The sequence below is a fragment of the Symphodus melops genome (genome assembly GCF_947650265.1).
Source record: "Symphodus melops genome assembly, chromosome: 3".
Lineage (NCBI taxonomy): Eukaryota > Metazoa > Chordata > Actinopteri > Labriformes > Labridae > Symphodus > Symphodus melops.
In genome coordinates this window covers 3,337,932-3,357,920 of record NC_136693.1, presented here as the reverse complement: position 1 = coordinate 3,357,920, position 19,989 = coordinate 3,337,932, and the positions used below count along the sequence as shown (strand labels likewise).

The following is a 19,989-nucleotide window of genomic DNA, read 5'->3' as shown; positions in this document are numbered from 1 at the left end:
GTTCCTCCCGCTGGGACCCCATGCTGACACATCTACCTTTTAGGAAAATGGGCCACTGCAGCAGCGGGGCATGTATAAACATTTACAAACTCGATTAAAAATGTAAGAGTCTGTGAAAAATCCTGGGGAATAACAGATTCACTGAAGTCCTAATTTACAAAACGTAGTTTTATGGAGCGTTTGCCCTGCCTTATTACTTATACATAGAGTAATATGAGGAAAAGTATCAAAAATATAAGTTTGCAAAAACTATCCTTGAAAAAAAAAAAATTCTATCTTGGACTTTTCTTTCCAATGAAGTGACTCTTTTTGCGTATAATCCATGACGGTTTCTGCTTCGGAAATTTGAGTCTTTCTTTACATTATTTGTTCCATCCACATAAACATAAACTCAGTAATACTACAGCTAATCTAATACTACTACACCCACCTCAAGCTACAAATGAAAACAAAACTTAAACAAAGAACAATAAGGAATAAAACCCGAATGGACAAATACTCTCACAAAAACGCATTTTGTCAGCCTCATCTCCAGGTGGCAGCTGTTTCTGGATGAGAATAACAATGAAGCTAATTAAGCGTCTCCACACTGCGCTGTCATTATTTTCCAATATCAGTCCCCCTGTAAACTGATTACCGCCTGTCATTGATGAAGTCACAACAAGTATTTATTGTTTCTCAGGTTTCTGTCTGAATCCTCATGTCTCTGTTTCTCTGTATGTGTTCACATCCCCGTTTTGTTCACTGCCTCCTCCTTTTATTTTCTTTCTGTTCACACTTGTTTTCATGTTCCCATCTCTGCCTCTGTTGCGGCCCTTCTTTGAAGGTGCCTGTGACTCTTTCATCGTTTTCTTCCTTCACTTGCAGATTGGCACAAAGATAAAAGATGTTAATTTACCCGAAGGAATAAAGCTCCACACCTCCTCTTCTTGCTCTCTGCAGCTTTTTTGTCCTGTCAGATACAAAGTGAATGATGACTGATGGGATGTCAATTAGAACATGCAGGTTGTTAGCTGTAAGGCATCAGTGTTACCTAGCAACAGTTCACTAATGCTTGAATCTGGCTAATAATCTGAAACAAGTTCTCTACTGGACTTGCATAATGTTATGTAGATGACCTTCCTGTCAATATTAAGTGTGTGTGTGTGTGTGTGTGTGTGTGTGTGTGTGTGTGTGTGTGTGTGTGTGTGTGTGTGTGTGTGTGTGTGTGTGTGTGTGTGTGTGTGTGTGTGTGTGTGTGTGTGTGTGTGTGTGTGTGTGTGTGTGTGTGTGTGTGTGTGTGTGTGTGTGTAGAATTCTGGGACCTCAATTCAACCATCTGCTGCTCTTGCTCTACCCACAGTCCCGGGCACTGAGACAATTAAGGGTGTGTGTGTGTGTGTGTGTGTGAGAGAGACTAGTACAGCTCTATATTACAACTGTCTATCAGCTCTGCCTGTAGGGAAATGAAGCTAAATAAACCATACCACAGATATAAACATAAAAACACAAACGTGTGGAAACAGACTGATGTGGACCTATGGGTCTGAAATAAATATAAAGAAAGAAGACTGATGTTAACAGGTTGAAATGTTTTCTGTCTGCTGGTTGTTAGTTGCTAGTTGTTTTTAAGTCTCAACATATAAAATAACCCTTTTCTTAATCTGTTGCAGCGATAAAAAGAGAACAAGTAGAGCATGCATATCATTGCAAATCAAAGAAGAAAAGAAAGGAATAAAAATAAAATGTATTTTTAACTAGGAGCCGCGACTTCAACATGCTTTCGACACTCAGCATCCGGAAGGGAAAACATTGTATACATGCAAGAGAAAGTTTTGATTGGAAACATTTATTTCCCTGTACGTTGTTCTGTTGTTTGAGAAAACAAAAGACAATTGAGTGGGATATTCCCGTTAAAGAAGGTTTTTAAGTTTTCAGTACTTTTTGATTTCTCTCCTCCAACTTATTATCTGACGAGCTGATACAAAAGCAGACTGAGCTGTGTCTTTATTACTCATGTTGCAAGGATTTTTGGATTAGATTACATTACAGTACAATCACTGTACACAAGTCAATATATAACAAACACCATTGATAACATTTCGGACATCATGTACAGCCATGAGTCAAAAACACAACTAAACATTTTCATTAAGATATCGGACTGCTGCAGGGACAAAGGGCCTCTCAAGTCGTTCAGTGGAACATTGAGGCATCACGAGTTGTTCACTGAAGGAGTGTTGGGTCTTCCTAAACCTGTTCAAACTTTGTTTATGCAATTAACCCCAAAGGGATGGATGACAGCACAACCATTGGAGTACAAACGGCTAAAACAAGCCCGCCCATCAGTCCGATGAGCCACAAACGTTGGTCCGAGTTCAGAATGGCATAAAATGTCATTTCAAAGAAACCAGTCTCTCTCTTGGTTATGTGAATATTCCGAGCGAAAACAACAAGCTTGAAACTGGAATAACATCATTCAAACCACCAGTGAATATTAATGTGAGACGTGGCAGATCAGAAAAGAGGCATCTTGAAAACCCATAATGCATGACTATTTTGTCTGGGTTTTTTTTTGTTAAAAGCAGAAAAGGAAAGTAAAAGAGAGAGCTTTGACATTGAAAACTTGGGTCAGGTCCAAACCTTAAAATGTTTTCGATCTGTTGGTCTTGAATAAATGTTTTAGGGACGCTCGGACCGCATAGAAGCAGCCTCTTGTGCAGTCCCAGCAGAAGCGCATTGATTTCATCGAGCTCATAAAACATGTTGTGTTGCTCTCATTACAAGTGTTGGTCCACACAGGACTCAAATGGTACTCATGTCCTGAAAAAAAAAGTTACGCATGAATCATGAGTTCCCAACTCGACTCACTTGCAGGCAGCGTCCTCGTTTTCTTCTGCCAGCATCTGTCTACCACTCAGCATCTGTTAAGCTACACAACTGTCAGCATGGTGCTGGATCATGTTTGTGTGTGAATATGAGTGGGCAATATTTGCCTCCAGCCTGTGTCTCTGATTATTAAATATGAAGATCTGTGTTTGCAAGTTTTCAACACACTCAATAACACTGTGCCAGTTAGTGTGAGTAGCTAAAAGCTAAAGACTTGAGGCTTTACTTTTTGTCACAATTACCGGTAAGAAGCCATAAACATAACCATTAGATATCACATACTGTGTAGTTTACGACTATTTTGAAATCTTATATTGGCCTCTTGAATGTCCATGACCATATATAGACAACTTGAAGAAGCTAATGCTATGTAGCTAGGTTAGCAAGGTGTGTCTGTAATTTAATACCATCATGTTACACCAAAGAATACTTAAATATACGTCTATTGCAGATGCTGATGGCTTTCCTGTGGCAATGTGAGTCGTAGTCAACATTCTCTCTGTGGTGCATCTATCGAAGGTCACCAGCAGTTTTTGAGGCCATGTCAATCACTTTGAAAAACCTCAAATGTAATTGCTGCCAGCTCATAGCAAAGTCATTAGCATTAGTCATTAGCATTAGTCATTAGCAAAGTGAGTGCAGGATCCGATGCAGATGATTAAAGTTATGTTCTTTAGGGGAACTTGACTCCATTATAGGTTTTCATTGTTCTCTGTTGAAGATCATGCTTTGTTTGGATAAATGACATGCCTGAAGACAGGATTTTTTTTAAATGTTGTGGATGTGGCTTAAACAGATGTGGCAAGGTAAGGCATGACGATGACAGATGCTAACACTTACACTTAAGAGTGCCAAGCATCTGAAGGAGCAATTACAGTGTTGGTGTGACAGTGTGGGGATTTGAATATGTTTAGTTAGATTTGCACAAGTTCACAAAACTTTTTGGGAGGTATAGCCTTTTATAAAACAGTTATTGGATTTTACCTTGACTGAGTATGCACCTTGACTTTTTGACCTAGTGGCTGTTGCATCATCCAGACCAACATCAAGACCACACAGTGTTCTAGTTTCACAATTATTATACTGCAATAGAGAAAGGCCAACTTCAGATGAAAAGCTACCACTGCAAAAGGAAACTTTGAGCTTTATGTCCCTTTTTTCATAGCCTGGATGAGATGTGTGGTTGCTGTGCAGACACATCTTCCACTTTGATAATATTTCATCGCAAAGCTTCAGGGACTAGTACAGAGGATTGTGTCTTCCCTCTGTGATATACATCTCTCTGCAGCGACAACGCAAATTCAGTTTGCCTTCAGGATTTCACTCTCAACAATAAGATCTCAGCTGTGCAGTTATCTGTGAGACACTGCACCGCCTACCTCCACCTGATATATGGATTTATTTCAGTTAGTGGGCACCCAGGTGTACTTTTCTAAGCTTGGCAGTAAATATACCTGTGAGAACATCCAGCACAAACTCGCACCTAGAGCACCTGTCATGTAGGTAAACTGCTCCGCTCTGCCTGACAGAAGGATTATATCACGGTCTGAGTCTTGTGAGTACATGTCAGAAAATCTGTCAGTGTTCAGCTCAGTAAAACAGCAGCTTGTTTTTGGAACAGCAGAGTGACAGATGGATTAAACCGTCTTCTTTTCACATGCAACATTAACATTTGGAATTATTTTATAGTCATTTAAACAGCCACTACAGAATAAGACGGTTACATATACAACACCTTAATCAGACCTATACATGGATCGACATTTGACTGAGGCTGAAAAGGGAAGTTAAAAACTTTTCAGAAACATCTCGAAACTAAATTTAAAACATGCTAATTTGTTGTAATCACTTCCTGTCTGTGTTCTTTTTGCACACGCCCACAGACAGAAGTCAGAAATAACTAGGACTGCAACCAAGCATTATTTTGTAATTGATATGGACCATTTATTTCAAGGATGAAGTGATACATTTTTTCCTGAACAAAATTCTGGAAAGTCATGACAATGATTATTATGATTTTCCAGGGGCCAAATATAACATATTTTAAATGCTTCTTTTGTCAAACCAACATTTCAAATCCAGATGGTTGGTGTACTAACTCGCTAAAGGCAACAAACCATTAAATTGTAGCAGACATATTTGATAACTTTGCCTTAAATGTTAATCAATTATCAACATGTATGACCATGAATTCTTTGGATGGTTTCATTGTAGATCTGATGAACATGTACCAATGTCATACAGCTCAAGATAGCTGATCAAAGGGAAGGTGCTAAATGGGTTAGCGCTGTAAGTAAGCTATTTAGGAACTCTAATACAAGAAGAGGAAGATACTCCTGCGAGGGGAAGTTCAACTTTACACTCTGTTACTGAGACATGCTTAATTGAAAAACACAAATGTGATCCTATTGACATGCTAACTAATGGAAAGATATCAGAGTCAGGGGTCTGCCCACAGCGAGCACTCTCGAGCTGGTGGGTGGGTTTTGGTGCAATGCTCAAGGTCAACTTGTAAGTGCTCAGAAAGTGAACCGGCACCTCTCCAGCAACCAGACCAATTCCCTGATTTCGTCGGCACCGTCTTGAACCGGCGACCCTCTGTTTACCTACGGACTGAGCTACTTATGCCCCAGTGTGTGAATTATTAGCCACTTTTCCACATTGGTCAAACAGTCGTTATAGTTTAATGCTGGAGATAAACAGCTTTTAACTATGCCTCCTCCAAAATGAACGTGACCCAGGTGCAATTTACACGTGAAAAAAAGATCTGAAAAATCAGTTGTGTAGGAGGTGAGTGGAAGTGTGCTGTATTGTTGTTGTGCTCCAACAGAAAAGACAAATAAACTCAGAGCAAAGACGTGCGGTTAGATGATGTCTCGGCGTCTCTCCTGAGGTCGAACAAAGACTGCAGGCCCAGGTGTGTCTCGTCCTGCTGGTTACTTTGCTCACCAGTCTGCAGCCCTAGAGACAGACAGACAGACAGACAGACAGACAGACAGACAGACAGACAGACAGACAGACAGACAGACAGACAGACAGACAGACAGACAGACAGACAACAGCAGTAAAATGTAAAATACAGAGGCGCCATAGAATAAATACAATAATAACCTCTTTGAGTGTTGGCATGTATGCTAGTTGCATATGTCCTGACCTCTCTGGTGCGCCCTCAAGAGGTATCGTACTGTATCACGCACAGTGCATTGCACACAATGAAGTTCATTTAGCGGCTGGTTGTGTATGCAAATGCAAGGTTAAAAAACAAGTATATCTCTGGTACGTTGGCATACGTAAACATCAAACAGCATTGATCAATTCCAATCTAAAAAGACGACCCAAAGATGTCTCATATCGGAATAATTGAATGAGAATGAAAAAGTGCATATGTCCCCGATTCTGTTCCCTTCTCTGAAAACCAAAAAACCCATCATGCAGTTCTCCTGTTCGGGATCTGTGCTATTTGAAACAACGCAAACAGCATGTTCCCCGAACTGGAGCCCTTCCTGCTCTGCATGTGTCTTCCAGAAGGACAAGGATAACGATAAGAGCCGCTGCTCTCTGAAGGATTTCTAATTAAATGCATCAGTAGTTCCTTTTCTTTCCTCCTCGTGGCTCCTGGAGGGGGGAAACGCAGCACAAGAGAGAGGCGTCTTCCTGCGCTGCATGTTGATTTTTGTTGTTATTTTGTGTTTGATTTGTTTGCAGCAGAGAAAGATAAGAGAGTTTAGTGACTGAGTTCAACCATCTGAGGCCTACGTGTGCTCTCATAAGGGAGTAGAAACCTCCGTCACTGAGAGTCAGTTGGCACTCTCCATGGCTCTGCCCATATTAAAGGATAATGTCACAGTTCTTCTTTGTTTTAGCCAGAAGTAAACCCCCCTGCCTCACGATGAATTGAGCGTAGTGTGATATAACCAGAAGCACTTTCTTTCCTCACAAGTTACAGTTGTTACAGGCAACGCTATGTATAAGACACAATTACCACAGTGTGTAATTTGCTGGCTGAGATTAATTTCAAACTTCATAGGAGGCCTTTTTTTTCTTGTAGTACATTCTTATATATAATGAAAAAAAGTCCTCCAAGCAGGGATGAAAATCCACCACAGCAACGAGCACAACGTTTTTCATTGTGCTGATTGAGAGTTTTCATATCTGAGCTAATTCACATTATGCTCAGCTATCCATCAATCACATGGCAAATGCATATGATATTCTTGGAAAGGTGCTTGCTAATGATACAGAAGCTAGTCACCCAATATCCACTAAAACAAAATAAGCTGACCACGTGAAAGATTAAATACTTAAAAATATCCTACATGAGCTGGCAAATCAAGTATCTGTAGTTCAATGAGGAGTTCTATTATGATCCCTTCAGCCTTGATTACATTCTTGTTTTTGTTTTAGCGGTGTGGAGTTAGGAACAGATTTCTTTCTTCTTCTTTTTTTCTTAATCAGGAAAGCCTCATTGAGGTAAAAATCTAATTTACAAGAAAGTCCTGGCCACAGCAGGCAGCAGCAGCACCCACGATGAAAACAAAGATCAACATATCGCAGAGCACTTGAGTCACAGGGCAGAAAATCATTATTCTAAGCATCCCAACCTGACGCATCTCCAAAACCTTGAATCTACTTTCAAAAAGATATAAAGAGACCAGCTGTGGAGGAGCTGCTGAAACTTCTTTCCCATATTTGTGGACAGATAGCAGGAAGAATGGGTCACAATGTGAAGACTGTAGCTCCCATCACATGAATCACTAAACTAGGTTAAATATAGACTTGTTAATAAGGACATGCCTTTGATTTGTCTATGAATACACAATGCAGTCCAGTCAACTCAAACCAAACAGTCAGATTTTTGATGACAAACTCTTCATGAGGAAGTTGCCGGAGAACTACACACCATCTGAACTTTTTCTCTGTCTGCATTCACACCATTGGATGTACTCTCAAGCAGAAGCTAAAAAGTCTTTTTGCAGCAGTTTTATTGTGTGACGTACAGTTGACTTAAAACAGACAAGTTATTATTCCAAAAGAAGGACCGGATTTGAAAACGTTTCTCAAGAAACCACGTTCAACCTTTTGGGAGTCCTTTCCTTTTCATCTAGCACCACTGACTGCCCTTATCAACATCTCTTTAGAGTTTGAAGGCCCGCCAATTGGCCTTTCCATAAACTCTCTCATTTCTCTGGATTTTGATATTGCTCTCCTCCTCAGTGTGCTACAACTGCACAAACCTTAGCATAAGTGTATCTGTTCAAACTTTAACCAACCACAGTTTCCTTGAGCTCATTGGCCTCCGACAGATCTTCCTTCATGCACACTGGAAGTGATGTTAATAAAGATGGACTGAGGGAGCCCGTAGAACAAAGTCCATGGTCTAAGGTCGATAGACGCGAGCTCAGCTGAGGAGCAGAGCCTCTGGCCTCAGTCTGCAAATATTTGTTCAATACTTTCACCCTTGACTACCTACTCACTATTACTTTCAAACAACTCAAAAATAAAGCATTATTGTTTTTCACACATCTAACCCACACACAAAAATGCATTGTGCTTCAGCAACAAACAGAGCTTTTCTCAGTTTCTAACTGAGCCCACGTAGATCGCTGCAGAAGGCAGAAACAAAAAGCACAAATAATTAATGGTTGAATAGAAAAAATACAGATGAAGGCAAGATCCTGGCAATGCAACACATTCAGACCAGCCCATGGATTCAACTTGGTGACCATCTTAATCAGCAAGCAGGGTGACCGTCCATGCTGCTGGGGTCAGGCAGCTTAAATATTGACTTGGATATTGTTATCTTTGCTCACCTGCCTTCCTATTAAAATTAAAGTAATTACAATACTGTACTTAAGTGACCTTGCAGTTTCTTTTCTGTCAGAAAAACTGACTATAATAGTAAACCATTTTTTTTCCTTCTCACTTGCACTGTTGTTTATTGTGTTTCAGTAAAGTCATAAGAAAAAAAGAAAACTGATTAACTGTTTACACCAAGTGCATTAGAGGAAATGTAATGAAATATTCTGATTTATGTGTGTGTGTGTGTGTGTGTGTGTGTGTGTGTGTGTGTGTGTGTGTGTGTGTGTGCGTGTGTGTGTGTGTGTGTGTGTGTGTGTGCTTGTACACAGAACAATACTTTGTGCAATCCTCAATTATCACTGTGTGTAATTGCTGGGTGAAATTAACTTCTGTGTGCATGAAAATAGAGACGCAAAGAGAGAGAAGAGTGAGAGAGGACACAGAAGAGGGGAATGCTGATTGCTGTGTAACTGTGATTTGTGCGTGCATGCATGCATGCATATGGCGTGCGTGCAGAAATTCAAGTCAGGGGGGGTTATGGCATTTGGATGAAAGTAGTTCTGGTCGAGTGAAGAACTACATGATGTTTTTTGTCCTACAACATAAACAACAACTCATAAAAAAGTGAATCACTAGACACACGTGAGCTCCATGTGCTCGCTTTACTTATGCAATTCAATTCAAAAAAACTTTATTTGTCCCAGGGGGGCAATTTAAAACTTAGTGAGTGCACAGTTTGCACAAAGTAAGAGACGGCGATATCAGGAAAATTCACCAAAAAGAGGCTGACAGTGTGTAAGATGTATTTACATAACAGAACACTCACACTTCAAACTGTCACCTCACACATCTTTTTCAGTGTTTTTATTTTTTGACATCACACTCATTGTTTCATCTGCTCTCATACTGCTGTTATGCTGTGTTCCAGCTTGAACGTTGTGTGAAAGAATCTGACATTTGCACAGCTCCACAAGTTGATCAGTAACTAAAAGAACATGAACAGTAGATACTCATTACTTAAAGTGGTACTGGAGTTAATAAGTAATGCATTACTTCCAACACATTTCCATACTATTACAACCTTCAATCTTAAAAAAGGGAAACAAACACATTTCACTGAGTTTCACCTCCCCACCTACCAGTCCACCTATAATTATTTGCACATCTGCTGTATAGTTGATTTTAACCAAGGGAGGTCACTGTGTGTGTGTGTGTGTGTGTGTGTGTGTGTGTGTGTATGTGTGTGTGTGTGTGTGTGTGTGTGTGTGTGTGTATGTGTGTATATATATATATATATATATATATATATATATATATATGTGTGTGTGTGTGTGTGTGTATGTATGTACTTAGTAAAGTTACTTTACTGTGTTAATGATAGAGTGGCATGTAAAGTATGTCTTTCCAATGCCAGGCAACATTAAATCTCTGCAAAACTTCACAGCTCTCTGTTTTTGAAAACACCTGCAGAGCTATAAACCAAGTGAAAACATGACAGGAAGAGGATCAACACTTCCTGCCTTGAATAGAAACCTTTGAACAAAAGTGTGGCCGCTGCTGTAAGAGAGTGATCACACACGTGTAGAAACATACAAACACAATCTTGGTTGATTACAGGCAAGAAAATGAAGGCATTTTAAGTCAGCGGGAGACAATATGGCTGTTGGATAGAAAGCTGTTTCTATTAACCTCCGTACAGTGAGGGGCGAGGCAACTACAAGTGCACACATGCATCACTCCCGCTCCTCTGTGCAGGCACATAAACAAACAAACACACAATGAGTCTTCTCTCTTTCTGCCTCACACCATTTAGACAATCAGCAGCCAGACACAATCTCTCTCTCACTCTCCCTCTCTCCCAACATACAGAGAATTAGCTAGTGCAAACAAACACACTTTCTCACGCAAAGACACACACACACACAAATGCACACACGCACACGCACTCAGAGACTCCTATCCTGCCTTATTTTTAGCTGTTCCCCTCCTCAGCCCTGACCTACATCACAGCATGAATAAAGCAGCAGCGAGATGAAGAAAGTGAGCTCAGAGGAGGAGGGAGCGGAGGGGGAGATAGGAGGAGAAGGTCTGGGCTGGAGCGGGGTAGGAGGAGAAGTGGTGGGAGGTGGGAGGAGAAGGTCTTGCCTGGAGGGGGGTAGGAGGGGGAGGGGGAGGAGGAGGAGGAGGAGTGGTGGGAGGTGGGGGAAACAGAGAGAGAGACACACACCAGCAAATCCAGGGAAATGAATTCCCATCCTGAGTGAAATGACAGCTCCAGTTCTGTCAGCAGACCTCAGCATGCTACAACGCTCCCAGAGGAGGCTGCAGAGGGCGAACATGTACACCCACACACAGACGGTCAGAAGCACAAACACAGGGGACACATCCCTCTTGGAAAAAAGGACAAAGATCAGAAAACCTCATCATTGTCAGACCTGACAGTAGATGCTTTTTCCCTGCTTTAAATGAAAGCGAACAATGGCAACGAGGACTTGACTGTGAGTTACTGAGGCTGCTATTCCAAAACAGAACACTCAAGCCATCCTCGTGCTCTGTACAAATCTTTGCCACCTTTCCCCGAATATATTCTAATGAAATGAGCAGGTTTCTGGGTGTTGAAGGACTTCATGACGAGATGAAAATTGGATTCAGGTACTTCTTCGTAGCCTGAAGCGCTCCAGCACTTGAGCAAGTTCAGATGTTTTTGATGTAGCAGATCAATGCGAAGGCCGGTAAAGGCTTTGTACAGCTGAATACACGATCCGTCTTTCTTTGATTGTGCAATTCAACGCTCTTACTGTACACTCTCCAAGGATGAAATTTGCAGAGAAAAAACCTCTGGCTGTTGCATGTAAGTCAATTACATACTTCATACAAATTCATGCTGTTGTGAGCTGAAGACCTCAAAGCTCGAATGTATTTATCCAAGGAGAGGATATGGAAATACTCTTCTCACTTTCTCCCTTTCCCCTAAGTGTAGCATACCGCCTCCCTTAAGTGGTAAAAAGGCCTGTTACAGCCTCAGGAAAGCTGGTCCTCTGCTGCTCAATTCCATATAAATACTCAAAACACACACACACACACACACACTTCTTACAAAAAAAAAACGCCCTCCTGCTTTCCACCTCCCTTGTGCGTTTCTGATCCTGTTTCATCAGCAGCTCATCGAGCGCCTCCCTGAGCTCTGTGTTTTAATGCTCATACAATGTCTTTCAAGCTTCATTAGGAAGAGAGGTGCTCGTTGAAGAAGGGGATGTAATGTGACAATTTAGCACAACATTATTGACGTCAGGAAAGATGCTGTCCTTCATCCTCTCCGTTTTATAGGTCATTGTCTCATCCGATTTACTTTTTATCCTCTTTCCTTTTCACCTTTTTTCTCCTTTCTGAGCCCTCCATTTTATTTCCGCCTTTAACTCATCTCTCTTCATTTCTTCATTCTCCTCCATTTCTTTCTGCCTTGGTCTTTCTTACCTCATACTTGTTTGCTGTAAAGAAATAACACACTGTACTTGATATATATTTTGCTTGGGGGAAAACAAAAGGCATCCTAACAACAATAACAAATGAGCGTCTGTGTTATTAGATGTTTATGAACTTGCACAAAAGGCCCATCAAGAAAAAGGTACATTTTTAGGGTGAGCCTTCTATGAACAGACCCCTCCCCCCCCCACCCCCACGCCCACACACAACCACCACCCTACCGTTACCCACCCAAGAGAAAGTCTCGGTCTGAAAGGGGCATATTTGAAAAAGAACGTCAGGAAGACCTTAGGGGTAGCGGGTCCTGGAGTGCATTAGTGAAAGGCTGCTAATCACTGTGGGCAATGTTGGATCCTTTTTTTGAACCCCTTAAATTAAACACTGCATTAGAAGCAAGGTGACACCGATCGACTCCGCCTGATTAATCAGATAAAAGCATCCCTGTTAAATGACTTGTATCTACCTGCCTTCTCCATCGCCGACGTTCTCTATCTCTCTGTCCTGAGTGTCTATGGAGAACTCTTCATCAGTTTGTTCTATCTGTTCTGTTTGTCCTCAGATATCGATGAGTGTGCCACTCAGATGCATTACTGCCAATCCAACACGGTGTGTGTCAATCTGCCCGGCAGCCATCGCTGTGACTGTCTGCCAGGCTTCATCCGAGTGGACGAATACTCCTGCACCGGTACGTCTGCATGCATGTCCTCCCTGACTCATCACATCTTATTACACAATGATGCACACAATACTGTGACAGCCATATGCACACACTCTGTCAAGTGGCCTAACATGACTGTGTGTTTCTGCTGTATGTTTGGATTTAAAGAAACTTTACATAGACACTGTGAAGTCGCCCACTTGTTAGCAGAATTGGTTTTAGATCTCATGGTCTGGATTTTAGCTGTTCCAATCTTGTTTTTTGTTTTGGAAACAGAATGGATTATATTTGGTACTTCTGTCATGGTTGACAGTGAATAACTTGTTGATTATCTGTAGTCATGCCCCGAAGCTTACTGTGCTTGGTAAACTACTTAGGAGGGGGACATACTGGCTGCTGCTTTGTTGTTGTCAAAGAAGCCAAAACTTCAACATAGCTCGTTTCCTTAATGTCTGATGATATAGTAAAGTTATTTTCTGATGTAACCCAGTGAATAACTTACAGATGGGTCCTTCAGGTAAATGAACACATCATAGGTAAATAAGCTGATTTCCTCTCCTGGTTATAACAGGTTAAAACCAAACGTAACGCCCAGCATCACGTGGTTAGGAAAGCTGGACGAGCAATGGAGAGAGATGGGAAGTATTGTCTATGAATGAGTCATACCAGCATAAGGCTAGAATTTGGCATAGGGCAAAGCTTGGTTGAAGTGGGTGATGGAATTTACATTTCATTTGTCGGAGACTATTACGTTCTTCAGAGGATCAGCTTTCATTATGTCTACATTTCAATCCTTTCAGGGCTTTGGTTCATGACCGAATATCCACTAAACTAAGGTTTTATTTCTAGCAGCCTCTGCTGAGCTCTTTGTTAAGTGCCTATTAGCTTATTAGCCCACTGACATTCGAAACACAAATGTTACGGCTTTGACTTGGCCTAATATTCAAACTGAACAGTTTGACTTGTAAACTTTGAGGTCAGTCTCTCGTGAACTCTCCTGTGCTGAAAGGGTTATATAATACGTATAACACCTATGATGTAGCAGGTGAGGAAGGAAACTGAAGCACACTTTCTGCACGCTTCTACGGATGCTTATTGGGGTGCAGACTTACAGATGTTTAAGAACACACTGCTCTCACTCTGTGGTATGATGAGTATCAGCAAAGAATAATATAATTGTAACTATAGACTCTTCAGCCATGGCAGAGGGATTGAAACTAGCATGTTTTAATGCCATAACAAAGCCCTGCTGTTGTTGCACATTTGTTGAATCTTTACCAGCGAATTCCAAAATCTTGTTTGAAGTGGGGAAACCTTTTCTCAATAATGATAAAAGTTGGATCAGACTAATGTCTATCAATGTGTTAGTTTTTGCCCCTCCCCCAAATCTTCACCGACACATACTGTAAGCCATCCTACAGAGACTACTGTAGTATGCTGTCTTCTGTCAAATGCTTTACTTTCTTTTGTGATGTGAAATGAAAGCCTTCTTAGACATGAATGCAAACTGATTAGCCAACACCTCAGTGTATGTCTTGCTAAAAGATAGGCGATGCCACATTTTATGAAAGAAGAAGAGGTGATTGCAGCTATTCAGTTTTTTTTAATGGATCATCTGGACTGAATGTCTTTAAAAATATCCTGCTTCTTCTGCATCTCTGATGTTGTCACAGGCGATAGTTCAAAGTTTTGAAACACAATGCAGATGTTCTTAGTTTCTATTCTGTTGATGGTGGTATTTTACACATATGGAGTCACCTGGCCAAGATGATTTACAGTGGGGGTTTTTTTGTACTCCGTAGGGGCGTTGAGCAACATGTTTCCATGAGAGGGATTAGGATGTGCTTGGTTGTCGCTCAGGGTTTCTCTCGAGAGGTGTTCTTTAATTAGCTCAGAGTTTGGCAGCCATGCAGGGACAGCGATCCATGGACAATCAATCTTTTTTGCGGCTTGTAAACTGTCCTTGATGCTGACTGGGAGCCCAAGTAGCGCTCTCTACATCTGCTGGGAGAGATAATTCCTTTCTCTGCCTCCTTCTCCCTCTGCCTGCTTCTCCTTTGGCTACTTCTCGAGGGTTTCTGATGCTGTGCCTGGATGTAAAACAGAGGAAGCGTTCATGGTGAAGGGAGGCAGCAGCTTTCATTTCACAACGCTAACACGATTGCACGTTAGCTCCTGTAATTGCTGCGTTGTGCAGTAATTCTTCATCGTGTCTGCGTCTGGAAAGGCTTCTCGCAATGATATTCCTCTCACTGCGTTAAGCAGGCCACACACATGCAATGTGGTTCCTCATTATGTCAGGTAATTAGAAACAAGAAGGATAACTCATAAGGTCAAGTAGCTGCAGTGATATAAAGATGGAGCCTTTATGGTCAAGGTGCTGTGAATATGTTGTACTAGTACATTTGTCGGAGCCGTTTACATAATGTGTACGGAACAGCCTTAAATATGCTTTAGTCAAAGACTGGAGAAAATATGAATAACATAGCCTAGTAACTGCTTATTAGGACACGGTTTGTTTTTAGATCACAGCCATTGATGCCAATTTATGTGCAATGTGAAGCTACGAGCTAACCAAAGTGTTCTAACATTAGCCTGCTGACGCAATTGCAGCTAGAGCAAAAGACGTTTTTTCTGCTGTTTGTGCCTAACGGTGCTTAATTATGGTGCGTTCTTATTGATAACTCCTGCGTGCTGATGCGAGTAGAGAGGGGTTGGAGGTGTGTCATGAAGGAGAGCGGAGGCTGCAGAATATGGGAGGTGTCACCAAACAGCAGTTTGTTTTGGCTTAATACTGGAGCTCAATGGCGACATCTACCGGATGCAGAATTGGCTACCTCACAGTGAATAAATACCCCAGTGTACAGTATGTTTTTTCCTTCTTGTGAAGAAATCTAGATGTGCAAAACCGTCACAATTTGACAAGCGTTTTCCATGCATGGGTTTTTGTAGTTGTGTTAATGTGACTATAGGCAAGTTGTACCTATTTGTGCGTATTTAGACGGATAAAAGAGAGCTATAAAGTTCTGATCAGGCCTGAACAGAAGAATAACAGGAGCATCGTGTGTCTCTGGACATCATCAGGTGGCTACACCTGCACAAAAACATAGCTTAACTTACTGAAGGCCCCCTGCAGTCTTCACACTTTCCCACCATATTACATTTTGCAGCTCTTTCCCCTACTGAAATGAAGTGTCACCTTTTGCAGCTTTTACATGACACATCATGTATCACCCTTTGCAGTGGACACTCTCAGCCCTGTCTCCCTTTGTCTCAGCTGCCCGGCTGAGGTGTCTGTCCTTTGTGAGGAAGCGTCCTGTAAACAATAGGAGGCTGCGTAATTGTGGTTCCACTTGATTTCACCTCTGTGGAAGCAGGCGAGCAGCTCAGGGGAAACAGGTGATGGACACAGGGAAGAAGAGAGGTGACAGGATGTGTGAGGTTCTATACTTCACCTTCTCAAAATGCCACAGAGCTGTTCACACATCCATGCCATGTCCAAAACAGTTCACAGGGAGTACAGGACAAATTGTTCTGCTGCCTCAGTGTTGGTCAAAATAACTTGAGGTGACCCGTATTGTAAGGGTATTTTTGTCGATCCCATATAGTAGAGATTCAGTCCCATATTCAGTCAGCACTGGAACAATACATCTGAACCACTTTTCTCTTTTTCCAACACAAACATTTTTTTAAAAATTATTCATGTGGTAGAGTGACTGATGTATTTCTCCTTTAAACTTTCTCCAGAGCTGGATTAACAACCTGTCAGCGCCAGCAGCTTTGTGGTTTAAACTCATTTTAAAGAAACATCAGTGTTTTTGTTTCATTTCTAGCAAAGACAATCACTCAAAAACTTATTTAAGTAACGATTATCACCTGCAGTTATATTTGTTTTTGTAGTGTGGCTTTGTCATTTCCTGATTCCTCATCAAGTTGTTCAGAGCACATTTCACAGATTGGTTTGCACATCCTCTGCGCCCCCTCATTGCACAGCCACCTCTGACCTGGCCCCATGTTTCCCAGCATGCTTTCTGCTGCCTGCCATTAAATAATTGTCAGTTAGATCACTAGCTGTTACTCTGCACCTCAGAAGTTCAGGACCATTGTATAGCTAAAGCCGAATAGCTGCTTAACCCCAAAATACTCTTTTTTGTATTTTACTGTGTTCATTGTTTTTGTGCTGGAATTTAAACTGAATAGTCGTTTTCTTTGATTGAATTTATTCATCTCAGAATGCAGAGTACTAAACAAACTACTAAACAAAGGTTTAAACACTAAACCTTTGAAGCCTGGTAATGTCAGTTCATGTGTTTCTCAGTGCTTATTTAATTTGCAAAAGCAGAAGACAGGATTTTCAGGCCCACTGGTGTTCTTGGGCCTTCTTTCTTTCTTTCTTTCTTTCTTTCTTTCTTTCTTTCTTTCTTTCTTTCTTTCTTTCTTTCTTATTTCCTTTCTTTCTTTACAAACATTTGAAATACCTCGTACTCACACAAATCAGTCCTAAAAACAAGATCAGAAGTATCAAACTTCTAATGTCCATCCATACGTGTTTCCTTCTATGTACTGTGGTGACCTCTAAAGAAGGGGCACTTTATTTGACTCATGGTGCATCAGGTGTGCATCTCAGATTATTATTAAGTTTGTGCTGATCTTGACAGCTGATGATGTTGATGTTGCTGGTGTTGAGCCTTATTGTTTTTGGCCCAGTGCAAATAGAACTGCTGTGATTTATACTCTGTGGGTGACCATTATGACCTCTGACTTGATGGGTTATAGTTGTCTGATGTATTGGTGATTGTGGAAATAGTTGTCCCACTCCCACTGTGTCCTCATCTTACATTCCCTTGTCTTGGGAGGAATAGTCTTCTGCATGAAGCAGGCGCTGATAAACTCGCAGTTACAGATTAAACTGCTGGAATGTGTGGTCGAAGGTCGTTCCTTCGCCTTGGCTCCATCCTGTAAATAAACCTAAACAGCAGATTCAACTCGGGCCTGGAGATAAAGAGCAACACAGCCATGTTAGAATACATTCCTCATCTCTTAGAAGATGAAGCTTTGCACCCTGTACCACGGGGTGAAGACATGGAACATCTCATAGATAAGGAGCTTAGTTTCGGTTATGCAACAGCTTTTATACCGCTCTCTCTAGCCTCTTACGTACAATATATCATTAGTTCACGACTTCACTTTCCCAGAATCAATGATATAGGCTGAGCAAATATTCATATCAAAGCTCTGGAGCAAACGCATGTAAGGCCATATTTCTACATCATGACAACTCACTGTTAAATGTTTCGATGATACCAAACAAAAAGGCATGCACATTTTCTGTGTCATCCAACTAATGTCCAACATGAACTGGAAGAAAAACTCCTGATGTCAAACCACTATGGTGGAGGAACGTGTTATAGCCAATCCTGATAATCAGCCACGTCATGTGCTGCTGCCATCTTTGATTCTTTAATTTTGAGGTGTCTTCTATGCTCAGCTGCTCTCTACAGATCAACACTGGACTTTTTATGTTTTTTATCAAACAGCTGTTCCCTGACTCAACTCTGCATCTGACTGAAAGAAGCTGCCATTAATTTCATGCATCAGTAGCTATATATATTCAGCAAAATACCAGCATTGGAAAAGACTACACCCCGCCAACCCAAGACACATTATATATTTAATGAAAATTTGATCAAATCCAATTCCAATTATACATGTTATGAATGTGGAGCTCAGGTGTGACGAGTCTGGAAACCTTGGCAACCCTTCCTGTACACATTAACTCTTCAAAAATGGAGGTCATGCTTTCAGGCTGGCTCGCCACCAACCAATTTAATAATCCTATCAAACACAGTTTGGGGAAGGAGTCTGATAAGTTTTCCTTCGTCCTCCCCTTTCATCCATTTGTGATTGCCTCTGAGAAGCTGGCGTTTATATTCAGCTTCCCCCCATAAAGGTTTGATGTTAGGAGTGTGTCTTCCTGCTCGTGGGCCGACTGTACAACCATCCAGAGTGAGGTCTGTCTTCACGTTACGCTGGTTTCTTCTTTGATGCATTGTCTTCCTGCTCCCCCTGGCTGGAAACACACAGAGACGTGAGGAATAATAATGCACTGTGGCTGTGGGATGGATGTTCCCTGACAGAGCACATTAATGGAACATGCTTTCATTAATGTGAATTGCAGCCTAAGCAACTTTATTGCCTTGAGCTGTATGTTTCATTGGATAGTAAATGTATTGAATTATCTTGCCTGCTCTGTGCTGCACTTACACACAGGGGAGGATTATGAACTGGGGGGTCAGGACACTATAAAGCAAACTGGGTGCTACTGCCACTAAAGAAGTCTCTATAATTCATGATGTCGATGAAACATATTTGCTATTGTACAGAGCACTTGTGTTTTAAATGCCGCGTCTTAAGTGCTCTATATCAATAAAAACATGTGGCACTCACACAACCGTAGCTGAGGAGTAACTCCTCATGCTGCTCTGCCACATTTCATCGTATGCAAGTATGTGGTGAGTGATAGCAGTAAGTGAGTGTAATTTTGTCTTTGAAAGGATGTTTCACATATGCAATCTTTGTATTGCCATTATTTAGGTTTTGTTTTGCACTGTATTTCCTTTGTTTTTGTTGAATTCCTGTAAATGCGTTTGTCTTTTAGATTTTGTGATCTATTCCTGACTACATTTGCCCTCTAATATGATCTTTGAAACTACCACATTTCCCCCAATGTGACATCAATAAAGTTGACTCAGAGGGCAGAACAAACACCTAGCTGTGGGAGTGTGAGAGGGGCTACTGCCACTTGTGATGTCATGAAGGGAAAATCTCCAAACAGCCGTTTTCAGTACACTTTCTCTGAAAAGTGGAGCAGGCAAAAGACAGAGAGGATGGACTTTTGAAATAATTGGGGGGGGGATGTGTTGACAGGCTAGGGACGTACATTATACTTAGAGAAACATGATATCTTGTATTTTGCATATAAGATCAAAGTGTTTGAGGTGACTAGTCTAAGAATACTAATTTTGCAGAATCTGGAATTGTCTTGAAATAATTCAGATGAATCAAGGTTTGTAGTCCCAGTAAGCTTCCAATAAAACCTGACAGAAAACAAACTTATTTCTACACTTTGACAACAATCAAAAATACCTAATTTTAGCCCAAAACCTAAAAGTCTAAAAGAT

At 41.2% G+C, this 19,989-nt stretch overlaps 1 protein-coding gene across 1 annotated transcript in view; it reads left to right on the top strand.

Annotated features, from left to right (window-relative positions):
* Nucleotides 1-19,989, top strand: part of LOC306821143 (protein kinase C-binding protein NELL1-like) — a 225,987-nt gene that overhangs the window by 148,181 nt on the left and 57,817 nt on the right. Inside the window, exon 13 of the mRNA XM_079339382.1 lies at nucleotides 12,710-12,835. Within this exon, the coding sequence (XP_079195508.1) occupies nucleotides 12,710-12,835 (126 nt within the window). The remainder of the gene's footprint in view (nucleotides 1-12,709; nucleotides 12,836-19,989) is intronic.